At 56.5% G+C, this 19,362-nt stretch overlaps 1 protein-coding gene across 1 annotated transcript; it reads left to right on the top strand.

Annotated features, from left to right (window-relative positions):
- The first annotated feature begins 2,315 nt into the window (after positions 1-2,315).
- Positions 2,316-19,307, top strand: LOC128279002 (uncharacterized). Its single transcript, XM_053017724.1, has 10 exons — positions 2,316-2,352; positions 3,146-3,738; positions 4,185-5,749; positions 5,912-5,987; positions 9,029-9,085; positions 9,133-11,561; positions 11,709-14,037; positions 14,229-14,479; positions 16,202-16,435; positions 16,503-19,307. Exons 1-10 carry the CDS (start codon positions 2,316-2,318, stop codon positions 18,628-18,630), a joined length of 9,699 nt encoding a protein of 3,232 aa, XP_052873684.1. The 3' UTR covers positions 18,631-19,307.
- Positions 19,308-19,362: the final 55 nt, after the last annotated feature.

Below are 19,362 nucleotides of genomic sequence, written 5' to 3'. Positions count from 1 at the left end.
ACAGATGCAGGACAGATGCAGTTACATCTTAGAAAAAGCTTTGATTGCGGTTCTATTTGAAAGAGGAAATTTATTACTCTTTGGTCAGCTTACGGAGGCTTTTTTACTGGAGGGCCACACGAAGCGTAAATAAACGATTTGACATTAATCTTTAACGTCAAATCGTTTATAAGTCTGTGGATTCATATACGATTTGACATAAGCGGGATCGATTTGACATTTTTACGCTCGGATTTACGGTTCGTTTGGCCTCCAATTATGCTACCACTCTATGTTCTCCTGTTGCTTTTTCTTATAATTAAATTTAACGTTGGAAAGGAAACTCTCGGGACTAGATCAAGCGGGAGCGGGGAAACTCTCGGGACTAGTAACGCATTTCACGAGTAGCTATTTGACTCAAATTAATAATAAACTCTGTTTCTTTAGCTAAACATCCAGCGATTGGATTAACGGCCTAATTCAAATATTTTTTTTCGGGAATTTCCCAGACTCAAAGAGTCCTTCATCTGCCCAAGCGGACCTTCGGTTACATGGACACTATTTTCCGTCCACTGTTATGGTAACAACGGAACGCTTTTTGGGATTTACGTTCTTTTTATTCAAATACATTACCCAACCGTTCTAAAATAATACCAAGAAACGCAAGAAACTACGAAAGCCAAACATGTTTCGATCGTGTAACGCAATTTACAAAAATGTCGGTTCATTTGCCGTCATCAAACCGTCCAACGCGGCTCTGCCAACGATGCTCGGGGGAGCAGGACCAACAAAAAAAGCAAAACGCTCGGTACTTGGCCGGAAAGTAAATTATTTTTTACCATGCGCCATGACATCATGCTCGCTGGCTGTGTGAATAAATAAATAAATAGAGCCGGTCACATGCTCCAATCGCAGGGAGCAGCAACTGGTGCTCCAATCTCACTGCGCCGACCGTAACCACTTCCGGAAGATCTGGGGATCCGGGAAAACCGGCGATCATGATTTCGGATTCTAATCTTGATGGGCCACACGCTTACGGATGCATCATTAGCCGAACCTAGTTCACCGAGCGTGTTACGGTTCGATGGCTACATTGAATCGCAATTTGTTTGTCATGCCTCACCGGATCGAAGTTGAATGTTTTCCGCTTCCGCGATCATGTTGACGATCCATTCGGTAGGATCGTCCCTCTTGAAGAACCTTCCAGAAGAACTGCGATCGATACGTCTGTCGACAGTCCACTTTCGCTGCGGCGAAGATCTCGCTACTCCGACACAAACTCCGGCTGGCCGCGATGCGCCCAATTGTCATCACGACGACGATCGTGACGATCCGCTACCGGCCCAAATTCAGCACCAGCCTGTGACAAAGTGTTTTGCAAAAACGGTAACGTGTTGAGTGGCAGTTTAAAAATAGCTACCAACAGGATTCGCCCAAAAAACGGCCTCCCTCTCGGATATGTGTGCATGTTCGTTTCGTCCTACCACCCCGACGGGCGCCCTCCATGGCGCTCCGATGCAAACGACGCGTCAAGGACAGTGAGTCTACGTCACTCGGCAGCACCCACCATCCTCCGGGACGGCAGGATCCGATCGATCGGTGAAGATGGCCACAGAACCGACCACCGTTTGAGGCATTCTGTGGGACGGAGAAATAGAGAGAGAGCGAGAGAGAGCGAAAGAGAGAGCGAGAGCGAGAGCGAGAGACATCGTAATCTTTTGCTAAGAATAAGATCTTTTCTAACCAAAAAAGCGCACGCTTAGAAGTGACCGTAAGCGCAAGCGTAACGCCCGTAACGCGGGGCCCCCGTTTCGTAACACACGGAGTGAGCTTTCCGGAAGGGGCGATGCCGGCGCGCGAAACATCGATCGTTGGCGCAGTCGATCGACGGGCGTGTGTCTTTCCGGTTGGGGTGGTTCGGTCTCTCGCGAGAGGGTGTTCTGTGTGCGTCACGAGTTGTGAACTTGTCCAAAAATATATAGAAAAAAAACAGATACCAGCTGGTCGTGACGAGCCGGAGTCGTTAACGACAGACACACATACTGCGCGGCCAGGGCGCTTATCATTATGTAAATATTTGGCTGACCTACGCACCGGGCCCCGGGGCTGCATTCGCCGGTCCAATGTGCCGCGGGTTGGCCAAGACTACCCAGGAACCGCGTGTACCGAAGAACGTTTTTATCGGTGACAGCAGGTGGCATTCGGATCGGAAACGCGTGTGTGCGATATTATCGAACACAGGAAACAGTGTGTGACCAACCGAGATTTCTTCTACACGGCACGTGCACTGCTGCTGCCGCTGCGAGAGAGAGAGAGAGAGAGAGCCGAGATATGAGATGATCGTGCTGTTCTTCGTCGTGATGGCGAACTACGGTAAATGGTTACGGCTTTTCGTGGGGATCATGCGCAACACCGGCATCCCAAACCCTCGGGCCCGATAGAGAGGGATTGTCCTGTCCAGTTCCGGCCGATTGATGCATCCGCGGGGGATGCATCAGCCGAAGGTTGTGTTGTGTTTGTGTGCCCGCAAGAGCCGGCTTTTCCGGGAGTCGTAGAGCGGCAAGCGAACGGGCAACATCCGCGCGCCAAGATGAGTCCGAACGGTCGTATAGGGTTGAGGATATTTTATGCGCTTCGAAAATGTAATACTTACCGGGGGCCGTGATTGTTTACTGTGCATCCGGTGAAGTGCATCGGCATTCGGCTGGCGGTCACTCTGTGAGACGGGAACTGTGGGATTTGTTTGTCATAACTTCATCACCCAAAACACATTCGCATGCCATCGTTCGATTCTCTCTTTGTGTGCGTGTGTGTGTGCGTGATTTGGCCGCCTGGTCGGCGGAGTTCTTCCGATGTCTGTCCGACGGTGCCGGAGTTTTGAGGGCACCAAAATAAACATTCGCTCGCGCGCGCCTTGTTTTGACAGCCACAGTCAATAAATATATTAGCGCCACGGAGCCATAAACGTGCATTACGAAAATGCCCCCCCCCCCCCCCGTCCCGCGGACACTTGCTTTCCACTCCAAACACCAACGTGTTAACCACGACTTCAACACCCTTGGCACTTAACAAGCACTCATGGGGGTGTAGTAGTAGTTAGCGACCCCCCTGGTGGACATACTATTGATCCGGGTGTTCTTCTTGGTCCCATTCTTCCTTGTTACAGTGTCCCTGCGAAGCCCTGGAGAGCCGGAACAGACGGTGCTGGAAGGGCAACGGTCCGGTATCGTTAGCGAGCTGACGGCGGTGTCGGCGGTCGTCGAAGCGGCCGCATCTTCCAAGTCCACCAACGACAGTGACACCTTCGCCGGGAACCTGCAGGCCACGGTTCAATCGAAAGCCGACCCGGTTCAGAAACGGCTCTCCGAGGAGGAGGAACTAGTGGAGGAGGAAGTTGAAGAGGAGGAGGAAGTAGTGGAAGAAGAAGAAGTGGAGGAAGAGTCGGACGGAGAACTTGCGGCCGCAAAGCCTGTGGTGGTCGCTAGTGAAACGCACGAACCGAAGCCCGTCACCGAGAAGGAAGAGCAACCGCCAGCCTCAGCGATCGAAACGAAACCAGCCGCGTCCGAGGACACTCCTGCCACAGCATCGCCCGGGGAGGCAAAGCCCGGGGACGTGGAGTCCACAGGAGCGACGAGCGACGGAGGCGACACAGCAGCATCGACGACGACGACGACGGATTCCAAAGACCATGGCGAGAAACCGTCGGTGCCACCGCAGACTTATCTCTGGGAGGAGGTCAAGAAGTCCAAGGAACAGGTAAGCGATGTAAGGTATCGGCCAATTCGTAAGATGTCCCACAGGGAGTGTTTGCTGCTTTGGTCTTGGTCCAACACCCGACACTCGGAGCTCCGGAGGCGCGATCGTTAGTGTGGCGGTGGTTGAGAAGTAGGCTCACGCCGTTTAACACTTGGACGTCAAAAAGTGAACGCCTACCTTGACGCCACCGGCACTGACGACGCAACCGCCGCAGCCTCCGTCGGGTGTGAACTTTGACGCTTTTACGATAACGCAATGCCGTGCCAGCGCTCCTAACCCCTACGGAACCGGACATTCTGAACTGTTTGGCCACCTGACTGCTTCGTATTTGTAGCTTTCTCTATCTCTTGCCTGCCATTGGTATCACCACGGATCTCACAGGTGGTGCTCCGTAGTGATCCTTCAACTGATGGGTCTGTTCCGTTTCTATTCCGTTCCCTCATTAGGGAGGCTACCCGTGGACGCATCTGTACAAGGACGAGTGTGAGAGTGGAACGGAGCAAGGAGAACAGCAGCAGAAAGCAGACCAGACCGCAGACGAAGAAACCGTCCGGATGGAAAAGACGGTGCACCAGAACGGTCATCACGTTGACGGGACAACCGGTGATGATTCCGTTGCCATCGAGGTCTCGAATGGACACTGCGCCGAACAACCGACAGCCACTGGGGTAGGTGAGGCTCCCAGTACCGAGTCTCCTCGTCGAAGCCGGAAGCGGGCCGCTTCACATGAACCCGAAACATCCCGCCGTCCCGAGGGACGGCACTCGGTGAAGGACGAGATCAAGCACTTCCTCGACGAGCACCCGGCGCTGCGGAACTTCAGCAACAGTCTCACCCGGAAGGGTAAGCGGACGCGAACGTTCGTGAGCCGATCGCTCGAGCGCGCCAAGTCGATGGCCGATCGGAGTATCGATCGGGCGCGGGTCCAGGTCACGAACACGCTCCGCCGGAAGAAGGCCGCTTCGGAGCCGCCCGAGAGCTCCCGGCAGAAGATCCTTAACCTGCGCGAGTCGCCACGGCTCAACAATCGCGAAATTCCGGCCTACATCGTGCGGCAACCGAGTGACGAAGTGGTCGACCGGGAGGAAACGATCGTGAAGGTGACGGTCGAACCGGACGTGGTACCAAGTACGGTCGTGGTGCCGGACGAAATCATTCCGATTCCGTCGCCATCGGCCATCAAACCGATGGAAGTCACGGAGCCGGAACCGGAACCGGTGATGGTTGTGGAAGTGGCCGCACCGACCACGGCCGTACCTCCGCCGGTGGAGGACGATCGGTATGAAGTGATCGAAGCACCGACTGAAGCCGCCAGCCGCCAGGTGGTCCCGGTTCCGGAATCACCGATCGTACCCGTGAAGGCGATGGCACCACAGAAGGCTCCGCGAAAGAAGAAAGACCACCACTACGAGGATATCGAGGACTACAAGCCATCGGAGGTGGAAGAGGACACGGCGCCAGCGGATGCGAAACTGAAGCGCCAGGAGCACATCCAGGAGGGTGTGGATCCGATTCTCGGTGAGATGCTGGGAAACGAGAAGATCAAAATATCGCTGCAGCTGCAGGACGAGAAGTTCGTCGACGACATGTTCGGCCGACGGAAGCACCTGGACGAGATTCTGCAGCAGTCATCGGAGGAAGAGCGCGAACCGGTTAAGGCACCGATCGGCAGCAAGGGACTGCTGGCTCCGATCTCTTCCGTCGACTCGACGTCTTCCGACGAGGAAGCCAGGCGTACCGCGCTGTCGACGTTGGCTGAGGAAAGTGACACCGGCAGCGTCGATGGTGGACCTTCGCCCGCCAAGAAGCAGGACTCGCTGAAGGAAACCCTGGACCTACCGACGGTGGCCGAGTGCAGCAAGGAGCTGGAGTTGACACCGGCCGAAGAGCACCTTCTTGCGGAGCGGGAACAGCCAGAGCAACCGCAGCCAGAGTCATCCGCCGGGGCGCAAACTCCGGTGACTACCGAAACGGACCAATCGAAGGTTGACACTCGCTGGTCAAAAATGAGGTACGTACCGGGTTGTTTCCGCTCGCTTGCCCACCGCTTGCCACTGTGCTGCTGCTGTAGAGCGAACCACTAGGGGGTCGTGCGTGAAGTACCACAGGGGTCCCGGTAACGGACATATCGGGACGCTCAGGGGGGGCATCTCTTGCGTCAACATGCTTTTAGCGGAGAGTCGGTTAATCGGTCCGTGGCAGACGATCGCCCGTTACTAGACGCGACCAAGTTACTAAGAATAACCGGCGTAGGTACGCCGAATCCTCTACACAGCCGTTTCCCCCAGTTGGAGATGAGCTATTTTCGTGGTTGAGCGAAAACAAAAAACCCCTTCAAACACCCTGAACGCCAAACTTCGAGTGAGGTGCTCGAAGGTTTCCATCCTCTCGTTCTGGCGGGATGTTGTTTCGCAAAACTGGCCCTCGGCAAAGCGGGCCGAGCCAAAAGTGTTTGGTTCCGCACTCGGCGATCCTCGACGCGGTCGCTTGGTACACCCAATGAATGGGGGCTCTTTGGGGCGATCTTGCTGGTGTATCTGAGAACGTGCACATTTTGATGAACCACTGACACGGTAAGGGCTTGGCAACCCTCTCTCTCTCTCTCTTTCTCTAAGTGGAGCCCCTCTGAGCTACCTGCAACGGAAGTGTGGAGATGACTCAGCGTGCTACGAGGTGTCGGGAACGGTGCCAAAACCGGTGCCTCTGGCTGTACCGTTTCTGGCACCATTTACGCTCTGCCTGCTCCTCACGGTGGAGCACGTCTTAAAGGGTCTTTTGAGTGGTTTGCTAATTGAACGCACTAGGGCGTACCCATTCACGAGATACTGTTTTAGATAAATTACCCGCCATTTGTCAAGTCTCGGCTTACCGGCCTAAGAATGACTGTACAGAGAGCCTAATACGAATATGTTTGATGATCGTTGGTGTAGTTCTTTATATGGTACTGTTTCGTAAAATGAATGAACCTTAAACGTTAAATATTTTCTTGCAACGATTTTCTTTACGACTTTCTATCATAACCTCAAATTTTGCGAAAAATAACCGCACCGAGCGGGTCATCTGTCACCCCGCGTACAGCGTTGGCCACGGTAATTTATCAATCCGCAATCGCGTAGATCCTCGTAAAAACACAACAACGGCAGCCTGTCGGCGGCATACGGATGCACCGCCACGCGTTTCATTGTCGAGGATCGTTGTGAGCGGCGCAGGGTCGGCGCAGATTTGGCCATTCCGTGCACCGTTCGTGCACGGGAGCGTGTGTTTCCGCTCGGGAATGAATCTCTCTGAACCAAAGCACAATTAAAAAAACCCGCAAAACGAGTGGCCACGGCGCACTGTGGGGAATTTGTATGGGATAGACGGACATATTTGGTTTCGGGAAGAATCTAACGATCGAGGCGCTTTAGCCGTTGCGTTTGTGGGAATTTAAAAACAAGCAGGAAGCATCCAACCCATGAACTATTATTTAAACGTTTGATACTTATTCCTAATAGTCTATTCAAGCCTAAATCGACATTATCTACATGATGAAAGATCGCGACAATCGCGGTGAAGATAAAAAATCATAAAAGCAATATATTTTTTATGGCCATTTCACTACATAAATACCAGGCGCCTCCTTATGCATCAGGAAGAGTTTTCTTAAAATAAGTCTAGCGGACACGGACGTGCAAAACTTACTGGAAATAGTTTAAAATTACCTAAATTTTAATTACTATGCCCCGTTTAGGTGAAGCAACGCGAAGCAAGTTGAAAAAACTGTAATTTATTGTAGTTTTCTATACTAATTTCCATTAAAAATGTACAAACAAATGCCAAACGTATTTAATTATTTCATGGCAAAGAAGGATCTATTGCCTTCCTAATGACGCATAATATAGGTACATTAACCGTTGCAGAACTGTGCTAACGATCGCGTTAAAGTAGCTGAGAAATGTTAGTTTTTAAGAGCCATTTTTATAACTCTTTCGATTTTGACAGATGAATTCACGGAATCTACGCAATGCGGAAGGCTATTTTAGGAAAATATAACTAAAATCCCCATTTTTTAAGTTCGCTAATGACCGCCTGTTCCCCATAGTGCGGCGTTGCCCGTATCTCGCTTTCGCCTCAAATCCCGAGACCCGAGATCTGAGGGACGGTCCGACGGGATGTTCTTAAATATAGCTACGTACACGACGCGACTACCACCGCGCGCGAGATGGAGGCGCAAAAATCGTGAAAAACCCATTCGTTCGTTCGTTCGTTCGTGTGTCCCACACACACACACAACCTGGCGGTGGTATGGCCGGGATGGCAGTGGCCACCCCGGGACCAGTGCCAGTGTCGAACGGAAAATGTTGGCGTTCACAACAACGACAGGGCCGCTGCTACGCTGCTGCTGCTACTGAAGATCCGCGCGAACAGTCTTCGAACGATCGCTTTCCGTTTCCGTTCCGTAGTTTAATCCGTTCGAGTTTTTCCATTTGTTTTGGTTTTTCATTTGTGTGTGTGTGTTTCCGCGACTTCCGCATCCGATAGATCGGGGCCATTGGGGCCTAGTGATGTAAGGGAAGGGATTCCACCCAGTGAAGTAGTGTCCAGGGGGCTGTATCGGAGCTCGATGCAGAAGCAGTGGCACAAAATAAACAAAGTGGATGACAGTTTAGTGACACTCCCTTGGAAAGATCCTCGGATTAGCTTCGTAACTTTAATTTGTGTCCCTGGCAAACGAATCACTGCGCCCGTATTTCTGGCTGCCCGAAGCTAGATAGTAAATTGCGATCGCGTATCTTCTTCGCACTTCATCCTGTCCACGGTGCTCGACTCGCCGCTGTACTCACTCGCTCCTCACTGACGGCCGTCATTTGACGCACACTCGGAGCGCTTTCGATCAAATCGTGCGCGATCGAGTGAGAGGCGCAGCGAGTGACACACACGGACGGGAAGAGATAGTGTGGCCGCCGGCCAACGGGGGCCGGGGCCAGCCACAGAGAGCTCGGTCCTCAGCGATCCAAAAATAAGTCCCATTCTCGGTGCCCCCGGTGTGTGTCCGGTGGTTGACAAGTTTGCTTTTTGTGTGGCGAGAGCAAACGGGGCTCCGACTTTTTTTGTTGTTTCCGTTACTCTTCTGGGGGCTGGGTCACGAAAATAAAACACACCAAAGTATCGTCCATTCTTTGCCCGATGAAACGAAGCCGTGTTGGTGCACTTTATTCGATGCGATCGATCGATCAGTTTCGGGTCCCCAACTCTAGATGATTGGTTCGCTCCGTAATGTCGATCTCCGAATCTCCAAAACCCCCCACAGCACACGACAACGACCTGTTCCCCGCTATCCGCAAGTGATAGTGACAGCAGTGCCACAGTGAAGTGAAGTGAACCGACGCAAACGACACCGACATGTCCATGCAGGCCCTGAACGCACAGCAGCGTCCGTCGCTGCTGGCCCGCTACCAACCGAAGGGGGGCTCACAGGATCCACTAGGCACCCCGGCCGCCCCGGTCGGGGACAATCCGGTGCACCCGATCACGAAGTCGACGAGCCAGCGAAGTCTCCAGAACTCGTCGCTACTCCAGCGCTATCAGCCGAAACCGCTGGGAGCTGCGGCCACCACCGGTCGAACACCGAGCCAGCGTAGCCTGGACCAATCGAGGCTGCTGCGCCGTTACTACCAGCCGCACTCGCTGGATGATGGCCAGTCACCGGCCAGCCCGTCAACACCGGCCGACTCCACGCAACTGCTGCAACAACCGACGCAACCGCAACGCTACAGCAGCCAGAAGAGTCTCGAGGGCTCGAAGCTGCTGCAGCGCTACAGCAACACGGTCAACAATTCGCAGGAGTTTACGGGACTGTCAGGGCGCGAGAGTACCCCGGTGGCGGGTTTCGCCCGTGCCGCCAGCCTGGAACCGGAGCGAAGCGTCCAGCGATCGTCGCTGCTGTCAAAGTATACGCCCCGGTTTGGTAAGTCACTCGATCGGAACCAGGTGCCACCGCCGGCGGCGGCGGCTGCTGCGGGTTACGGTAGCCAGCAGCATCTGCCCCAGCGTACGGTTCCGGAGCGAGCGGCCCAGAGTTTGGCCTCATCCCGGGCCGAAATTGCCGACTACGGAGCGGACCATTTCGATCAGTACAGGGACAGTGCCGTGCGTAGCCGCTCCTCCAGTGTGTCCCGCGGTGGACCGACCCCGAAGAAAGGTGGTTCCTTGCCACGGGGCTCACTCCGTAAGCTTCCCGCAGTGGACGCGGAGTGGGCCACGCCGGTCACACCGGAAACGCTGCCGATGGTTGGTGCCGTCGAGGAACCGGTTGTTGGCAGCATTGCGTCCGCGATGCCCCTCCCGATGGTGAGCGTGATCCCACCGACACCGGCCATCGGGACGGAAGTGGGCAGTGCTGCGAGGATGCTGCCAACAACCGGCCTTACTCCGACGGTGGCACCGGTGGCAGCACCGGTGGCAGTACCCCCCATAAAGCCGGTCCGTAAGGATCTGCCGGCGCAGCACATCGTGAGTATAGCCATTCCCAACATCACCACGGCACTCGCCGCACCATCCGTCAAGCAATCCGTGTCCAAACCGAAAGAACCATCACCACCATTGTTCAGCACCCGCGACCGCCTGGACCATTACGGAAGCGCTTCGAATCCGGACCCGGCACCCTCATCCCCGGCACCGACCAAGACACCGACGACCACGAGACTGACCAAGACGACGATCACGACGCTGCAGCTGCCGGCGATCAACGACCTCAGCAGCCGGCGCAGCATCACCGACCTGCGGGGCGTGACCGGGAACGGATCATCCCCGGCGACGTTCGAAGTGTCCGAATTTACGGACCGAGCCGAGCTGAGGCAACTAGCGAACCAGCGCCATCACCACGCCCCGGTCCGCCACACTCTGGCCAGCGCGTTCGAGCAGCTGGCCGTCCTGTCGGTCCCGCAGGCAAAGCTCGACGACGAGCTGGAGGAGCGCATCGAAGCCATGCCGCCCGATCGGAAGCTCAAGAAGCGAGACTTCACCTACCACCCGTCGTTCGTGCCGAAGCAACCCGCCTCCAGTTCGTCCGCCGAAAAGCGTGCCCACGACGAGGACGAACGGCACCGACGGGAGGACGAAAAGCGCCGCCGGGAGGATGAACGACGGGTCCGCGATGAAGAGGATCGCGCCCGCAAGGACGCCGAACGCCAGCGGAAGGAAGACGAACGGCGGGCGCGCGACGAGGAGAAGCGTAAAGAGCGCGAGGAAAAGAAACGACTGAAAGATGAAAAGAAAAAACAGAAGTTGGCCGGGAAAGCTGGCCCTGCGGTCCCGTTGCCCGAAGCCGTGGAGCTGCCGGGAGCGCCCGCCGAGGAGATGATGGGCCTGGCGAGTCACCTCGATCACTACAGCGTGGCCACGATGCAGCAGACTCAGCAGCAGCAACGCAGCGTCTCCCTCGGGCGTCCGCGGGCCTCAGAAACGCCTCACGGAAGCCACGGGGCACTGGCACCAGGGCGGGGCCTTCTTTCGAGCAGCTACCAAAGTCTGGACCGAGCCAGTGCCACTTCCGGCCAGCGGCAATCGAAGTTACTTCAACGCTACGGACCGAAGGCTGGATCGCAGGAGGCTCTGGGGAGTGCTGCGGTGGTCCCCCGAGAGTTGCACCGGAGCCAGGGCAGTCTGGACCACCGGAAGCCAGCCCGGGCGTCCCTGCTGGACAAGTACACACCCCGACCGCTAAGCGCGTCGACCGCCGCGCCTCAGCCTCGATCCGCGAGCCAACGTAGCTTGGAGCGATCCTCGCTGCTGCAGCGCTACAAACCGGCCGCCACTCCGCGGCACGATCCGTACGAGCATCGGTAAGGGTGGGGAAGGGACTGGGAAGGGTGGTACATCACGTTGCACAGCGCAGTTCACTAACCTCACCCTGCTTGGCACGCTAACCTGCGTCCGATCGTGGTCCTCGAACCCTGTTACTTAATCTCTTCTTTGCCGCTCTTTTCCAGTGATCACGAGTACGAGCCCATCGGAGACCCGGTTGACGCTGCGGTTCCGCCAGCCAAACCATCGCGACTACTACCCGATGCCGAGTCTTCGGCCACCGCCACCGGACAGGAGCGGAAACTCTCGAACGCCTCGTTCCTACGCGTCCCGGCCGACGACGGCGATACGATCAGCATGGAGGAGCTCCAGCGGTCGATCGAGGATCGATACTTTAACCTACCGTCCCCGCCAGCGACGGGCACGGCTACAACCGGAACCGCCAGTGCCGGTCCGACGGAAGAAGGCGCTGCTGCCGGTGAGCAATCGGCCGAGGCTGAGCCGAGGTCACCGGGCAAAGTGAAGGCGGCCATGGCGAAAGCCCAAAGCAGTGGCCGGCAGGCGATGGCAAAGGCCCAGACCAGTGGCCGACAGGCGATGGCCAAAGCGCAGGAGGGCGGCAAAAACCTGCAGAAGAAGCTGCTCCAGCAGACCGATCGGTTCAAGACGAAGATGTCCCACATGAAGGCGAAGAAACCGGGCGAAGTGGAGGTACAGGACGTGGCCGCGCCACTGGCTAGCCCGGAGGCCGTCACCACGCCGGAGCTGGAGCAGCTCGACTTTACGCTCGCCACACCACAGGACGACGAAGAAGAACCGAAGCCGGAAGCCTCCGATCCCACGAAGCCGGGCCACAAGTTTGCCAACCGCATGAAGAACATGCACATGCCCAAGCTGCAGCGGCCCGACTTCAAGCGGCCCGAGTTCACGAAGAAGCTGCCGAAGCTGCGCGGTCCGGACATTAGCATGCCCAAGTTCAAGCGCCCCGAGATGCCCAAGTTCCTCACCGAGCGGCCCGACTTTGGCAAGATGTCGGACCGGATGAAGTTGACGCGCAGTCGGTCGATGAAGGAGACGGCGCCGGATAGCCGTGCCAGTGCGGCCTCACCATCCGACGTGTCGACGATCGGACCGCAGGACGATCCTGTGGACCTGCGGACGACGAAGGTCAACTACACTGACTTCCGCACGTACCCGCGGCTGTTCGACAAGCTCAAGAAGAAGGCACCGGCCCCAAGCGGGCAGACCAGTGTCCGGGCAGGCACGCCACCACCGCTCGAGTTTACCAAGGCGTCCGCGAAAACGACGCCCCAAGTCACGGCCCGCTGGACATCCGACAAGTCGTCGGAAGACGCCACGGGAAGCAACAGGTTCCTGGCGGGCAGCGAGCTGGACGAACGTGAGACGTCCGTCGAGCGGCGGATGCGCCAGGAGTTGGAGCGGGCCGAGTTCGAGGGCCCCGAGCTGGCCGTCACCGCCGAGCAGCGGCAGCTGGAGGAGTACGATAAGGAGAACCGTGCGATCCACCAGGTGTCGGCGGCCCGGCACGATGAGTTCTTGCGCCGCAAACCACCGATGGAACGCCAGGAGTCGGATCTGGCTTCGGAGGAGGAGAAACAGTTCTGGGCGAGCTCGCTGGGGCAGAAAATCCGCCAGAACATTGACATGAACAGCAACGATCTGGACTTTCTGGATGAGGAGGAACGCCTGCTTGTGACGCGCGAGAACCGGGAAGCGGAAGTGGACCGGGAGGCGCGCGAGCAGGCTCAGTACCTGCTCGAGCTAAGCCGGCAGCGGGAGGCAGCGGAAGCGGGTCGCTTGGACGAGCGGCGCTCTTCGACCCCGTACACCAACCAGGAATGCCAGTCGTCCGGTAGCTCGGGCGTACGACGCCGGAAGGGCGTGCTGGAGGAGATTGACGACGACGAGTTCTTCCTGCGCCAGAAGGGCATCTCGAAGGACAACATCCAGATGGGCGAGTACATTAGCAGCGCCATCAAGGAGGGCCTTAGCCAGCAGCCGAAGAATGCGTTGGCCGACCTGGACCGCTACGACCGCTACTACGACGACGACGAAAGGGAAGGGGGGCTGCGGCGCTACTATCAACCCAGCTTCGAGTCGGATGACGTGTCGAGCCGACAGGAAGACCTTCCCTCGAGCTACGGGCGAACGTTCCCTCCCGATCGACCGAACCGGCGGGCCAAGAAGGGTGGCCAGATGTACGGCGACGAGTACGGGGACGAGGAGGGCGACGAGGACTTGTCGTTCTACGATCGTCCGCGCCGCTCGAATCGCTACGGCAGTGAACAGCCGGAGCTCCTGCGGACGGCCCGCTACATGGACGAAGACTTGGAGTTCGAGGACGACCAGCTGGCGGCGGGCTCCGTGGTGCCGCCGACTCCGCCGACGCGCCGCCGCAAGAAGCGCTTCCGTGATGTGACACCCTCCGACGTCGACCTAGAGGTGGTGCAGGCCACCTCCAATCACTTCATCACCGCCGGCTCGCTCCCCACGGTAATCGTCCACTCATCCACACTGACTGACCCCGTGTACCTAACCTCCTCCCTCCCATTAGCGCATTGGACCCATACCCTGGTAACCTCCCTCGACCGTGTTGGGGTCACTAATCGCATTCTCTGTTCTTTCTCACCCTTCATCCACACCCTTTCATCCTCTTGGGGTGGGCTCTCCGTTTCTTCACACAGCGCGTCGCGACGTACCGTGCGGCGGAGGAAGTTCCGTTGGCACGGGAGGAGAGTTTCGGCACCATACCGACGTCCGCGACACCGAGCCGGGAACGGTTGCGGTCCCAGCTGGACGCGAAGGGGCTGCGCGATGACAACGATGACGGTGCGGACCGAGTGTCGCGGGGGGCCGAGTCGCTGATCGGGGGCATCATCGATGCCGCGCCCGGCGCAAGAGGAGCGTACCCGTACGAAGTTTCCGAAAACAACGGGTAAGTGCACGGCGGCACGGGCTTCGGTTCCTGACTACCCTAAAGTTTTTGAATATATCCATCAAACAAAGTGTCAAACTTTTAGATGAATGTCTGCCATTTTAGAAAAGGAATCATTTAACAACGGAACAACAATTACTAAAACTTACTAAAAAACTGCAGGTTCTAATGTAAATACATTTCGAGCCATTAGAAGTGACTTTGGTCGTCATTAGATATTCGTTTTAGATATTCAGCGGTCTTTACATCATCGTAACGTACGCACAGCTGAAAATATTTCCGCTGTAAGTTGCACGTGTGGCCGAAAACCCAAATTTGTCGATCGCATGTCGTGCTCAAAAAATGAACTTTTCTTACCGGTCGTTATGGTGAATTTTGCATCTGGAATTGCATTAGTATGAAGTCCAGCTAACACAACAATTGAAGTCTACAATTGAAGGTTATCAATAACGAAGACAATAAGCCGATTTCTGGGTTCTTGCGCAACAGACCAACAATGCTAATTTTTCCAACAAAATGTTCTTTAGCGACGAGAGAAATTTTTAACTTGGGGGCCACGCAGACAAGTAAAATTGACGCATCTGGAGCACTGAAAAACCTTATCGATAGAAGAGGGGCCGTTATATCTAGAAAAGGTGACTGTATGGTGCGCATTATGAGCTGGTGATGTCATAGGACCCCATTTTTTGGAACACAAAACGAAGGGATCAGTACCGTCAATTCCGAGCTGTACCGTGAGATGATAACAAGTGTTTTTTGGCCAGCAATTGAAGATATGGACTTAAAAGATATGGTTTGGTGATGTCAATTGGCCACCAAGACAATGGGAATTGACACCGTTGTACTTTTTCTTGCGGGGCTACGCAAAAGATCGTCTTTATGCTGGTACTTCTGTAACTTTGAAGCTTTGCTTGTAACTTTGCCATAGATGCCGAGACAGCCATCTGAACGATATTATATAGGGTAGTTCATCTAGTGTTTGGATTCCGAAGGCGGGGCGCAAACAATCGATCGTGGCTGTCGCTGAATGGCACGTAGCGCCGTCCTGTTGAAACCAAACGTCGTCCAAGTCTTCAGCTTCAATGTCGTCGAACCAATCAACATTTCTCGGTAGCGTACGCCATCGACGGCTCCTTCTTCATTTTCGAAGAAAAATGGGCCGATGATCCCACCAGACCAAAATCCGCACCAAACAGTCAGTCAGTCAGTCAGTCATTTTGGGTGTATTGGCTTCTCTTGCACGACTTGTAAAGGTTACCAAATCCCAAAACATAACCACCGAGGTGAAAACTAGCTTTTCAAATTTCGTTCAGTTTGAGTTGAAGACTCACCACTTTGGACTTACAGGGTTGTTAGGTTGCTACACATGTCAGTGACTTATGGTGTCTTCACCATGGTGGTGGTCGGCCATTTTGAGTAATCGGTCAATTTTTGGTAGCTGATTTGCTTGGATAAGATTTGGCTCATCGGTGATGCCGTCTTTAACTCCTAAATCTTTCATGCCCTCCTTAAGTTTCCGGAAAAAGAAAAAGTCACAGGGGACCAGATCTAGGGAATAGGGTAGCTTTGGCATCATTAGAGTGCTGTTTTTTGCCACAAAATCGCGCAAAACCACGATGTGTTAGCAGGAGGGCGACAACCAATTTTGGGTTTCCCACAAATCCGAGCAGTCGGATCGGATGGGAACACTTCTGACAATTTCGTTTCCCCTTCCTCCGCCAGCTATGCCATCGTACGCAAGGAAGCTCCACCGCGGCCACCGGCTCCGATGCGCCGCCGCAAGTCGACCCGCTCGCTCGACGCCCCACCAAGCGCACCGGTGCGCCAGTTCCACACGCTGCCCAGTTACTCGGTGTCGCCGGTGCGCCCGCAGCGCAACTACAGCACGATCAGCCCGAACCGACCGCCGCGCCGGAAGTCCGTCTCGAGTCTCACCGGTAGCCAGCAGCAGCTGGGGTAAGTCCTTCGCCGTCGCCGGAACTATCCCTTCGGCCGATTGTTGCTAACTACCGTTCCATTCCAGGAAGTCCACGCTCGGCGAAGTGGCACCGTACGAGGATGTGCTGGACGCAGGTCCGACACAGGCACCAGCTCCACCACGACCACCGCCACCGGCGACCAAGCTGAAATCGGGTGACGTGGTCAACCGGATGAAGGACCGTCCACTGCCGGCACCGCCTCGTCCAACGAGGAAAACGCGTCGCCCCGACGGTACGTTCGACCACCACCAAGACTTGGACGGTGGAGCGGAACGCATGGTGTCCGCGGGCGAAGTGGAAACGGCCACCCAAACCGACCCGCTGTCGGACGACTTTGGGCTGGACGCGGAAATAGCGGCCGTGACGGCCGCCGCCAGTCGGGCCACCGACACGGAGGTGCTCGAGGGAGCCCTGAGTCGGTTCCGCGACGGTAACGCCCGGGCGCTATCCGACCGGCCCAAGTCGTCCCGCTCCGGAAGCCGCCCGGAGACACCCGCGTCGATCCTAATCGAACGCAAGGTGTCGACGCCTTCGCTGACGCACGAGTCCGTCGTCGAGGCGTCACTCACGGTGCAGCCGCTCGATGGCGAGTTCGATGACGACCAATACATTGCGGAGCTGGTCAAAAAGTACGTCTCGGACGAGGCCCGCAAACCGGAGCCCCGCAAAACCGAGCGAAGCGATCGCTTCCGCAAGAGCACCAGCAGTCTGGGGCGCTCCGAGGATCCAATCGATCCGGTCGCTGTGGGTGGTAGTTCCGCCCTGCGTCCAGCCTCGCTCCGGTCGACGAGCCGCAGCTCGGTCGACGGGCGACTCTTGGCGATCACACCGGAGCCTCTGCGCAACGTGGAGATCTCGCCGACCGTCATCGAGGAGATCGTGGAACGGTTGCGGACCACCGAGCAGCTCCATATCGACGAGTTACACCGGCTGCACCAGCAGCAGCTCGAGGACCTGCGCCGGCAGCACGAGGACCAGAAGCGCCAGCAGGAGCAACGGCTCGAGCAGCAACAGCGCCAGCTGCTGGACCAGCAAAGCCAGCAGCTGAACGAAACGCAAAAGCTAAAGGAACAGATCGTCCAGCAGCAGAACCAACAACAGTTGCTGCTGACCCAGCAACAGAACCAACAGCAACTGTTGCTGGTCGCCCAGCAGCAACAGCAGCTACTGATGGAGCAGCAGGACAAGGAGCGCGAGTTGCAGCGCGAAAAGGAGCGCGAGCTGCTGCGGGAACGCGAGCTGGAGCTAGAGCGGGCCCGGGAGCGGGAACGGGAGCTGCACCTCGCACGGGAAGCGGAACTGCAGCGGGCCCGCGAAGTGGAACAGCAGCGGCTGCGCGACCTGGAGCTGCAGCGTGCGATCGAGGCGGAAAAAGTCCGCCAGGATCGGGGCCTGCGTGAGCTCGAGCTGCAGCGGGCCATCGAGGCGGAACAGGCCCGTCACCGGGAGGCAGCCCAAGCCCAAGCAGCCCATGAAGCTGCGGTTGCCAGGGAACAAGCAGGAGCAGCAGCCCATGAATCGCAGGTTGCCAAGGAAACGGCGCCCACAGCAAGCGAACCCCCGACAGAGGGCGCCACCGTGGATGTGGTCGATGGAGCTACCGTCCCCGTGGTTACCCCGCAGGAACAGCCACCGGTGCCCGTGCGTCCGCCACTACCACTGCCACCCTTCGCCTACCATCCGGACTACCTGGCGTACGGTGTTTCACCGTCTGCGGCCGCCGCAGCTGCCGCTGCCGCTTCGTCCTACCTCATGCGAGCCAATGCACCGCCGTCGGAGGAGGACGGTATGGCTCCGCTGGCACCGCAGCGCCGCCGCCGGCATCATCGCTCGCGGCGCGAGTCCACCTCGGAGGAGGACCAGCAGCTCCACCGGGAGCGGGAGCGCCGTCAGCACCGGCACGCAACCCGCTCACCCGAACCCTCGATCCAGTCGCTCGGCGGCCAGCTGATGCGGGCGTGCGGGACGTCCCTGCGTCAGACCGGCGACGACCTGATGTCGATGCTGCGGGCCAGCAGCAAGGACGAGAACAAGCGCGATCTGCACATTGCCATCATCGTCCTGATCGTGATCGTGGCCGGCCTGATGGCGCTCGGTATGAGCGGCGAGAAGGCGGTCCACCACCACCACTGGGACTACTTCAGCCCACCCGGGCACGGTAGCAGCGCTTAGGGCTCGGGTTCCCATTTTCGTTTTGTTTTGTTTTGTTTGTTGAAGCACTGCATTTCACACGATCGCATCGCACTCACACACACACACACGCAACAGATTTGATCTTTACTCTAGTAGCACCGTGCACCGTGCGATTGTCATTAGGAGTTCTTAGTCTCGTTCATACCCACCACCCAGTGTTGGATCGTTGGGTGGTGATCTTTCGACAGCTACGATACCAAATAGGACTCCAGCCCCAGCAGCCTCCAGCCCGGTGGTGTGGGTTCCGTTCCGTTTTCGTCCCCCCAAGTTTTGCCTTTGCGTTCCCGGAGTGACCGGAAACGGTCGAGAGTTTGTGTCTAGTCATGTCATGTAGCCAGTTAGCACCACTGTTATCGTGCGCGCCAAGTTAGGTGTTAGTGTGTTTACGTTCACGTTGGTCCCGCCGTCTGCCCTCCCGATCATCCGCCCTACGCCATTCTTCGCCTTTGGTTTTTGATTTTAATCTTTGTTTTGCGTTAACCTCCCCCACCTCTTATTTATTGGCCGTCCTTTTTCGAAGGGGAACTCGGTCGGCCGAACGCGCCACCGTCAGAGCGTGTTCGGGAAGCCGAAGCGAAGGGAACTAGTTTTAAACATAAATAGTTGCATTCTTACCAATGATTCATTGACGATGAAATACAGAACGATAATTGTTACTTTTACTAAACGTCTACCGGCTCTTTATTGAACGTCCGTCGATCCGTCCGAAAA

This window comes from Anopheles cruzii, chromosome 2 (genome assembly GCF_943734635.1).
Source record: "Anopheles cruzii chromosome 2, idAnoCruzAS_RS32_06, whole genome shotgun sequence".
NCBI lineage: Eukaryota > Metazoa > Arthropoda > Insecta > Diptera > Culicidae > Anopheles > Anopheles cruzii.
This window is presented reverse-complemented; position numbering and strand designations above follow the sequence as displayed.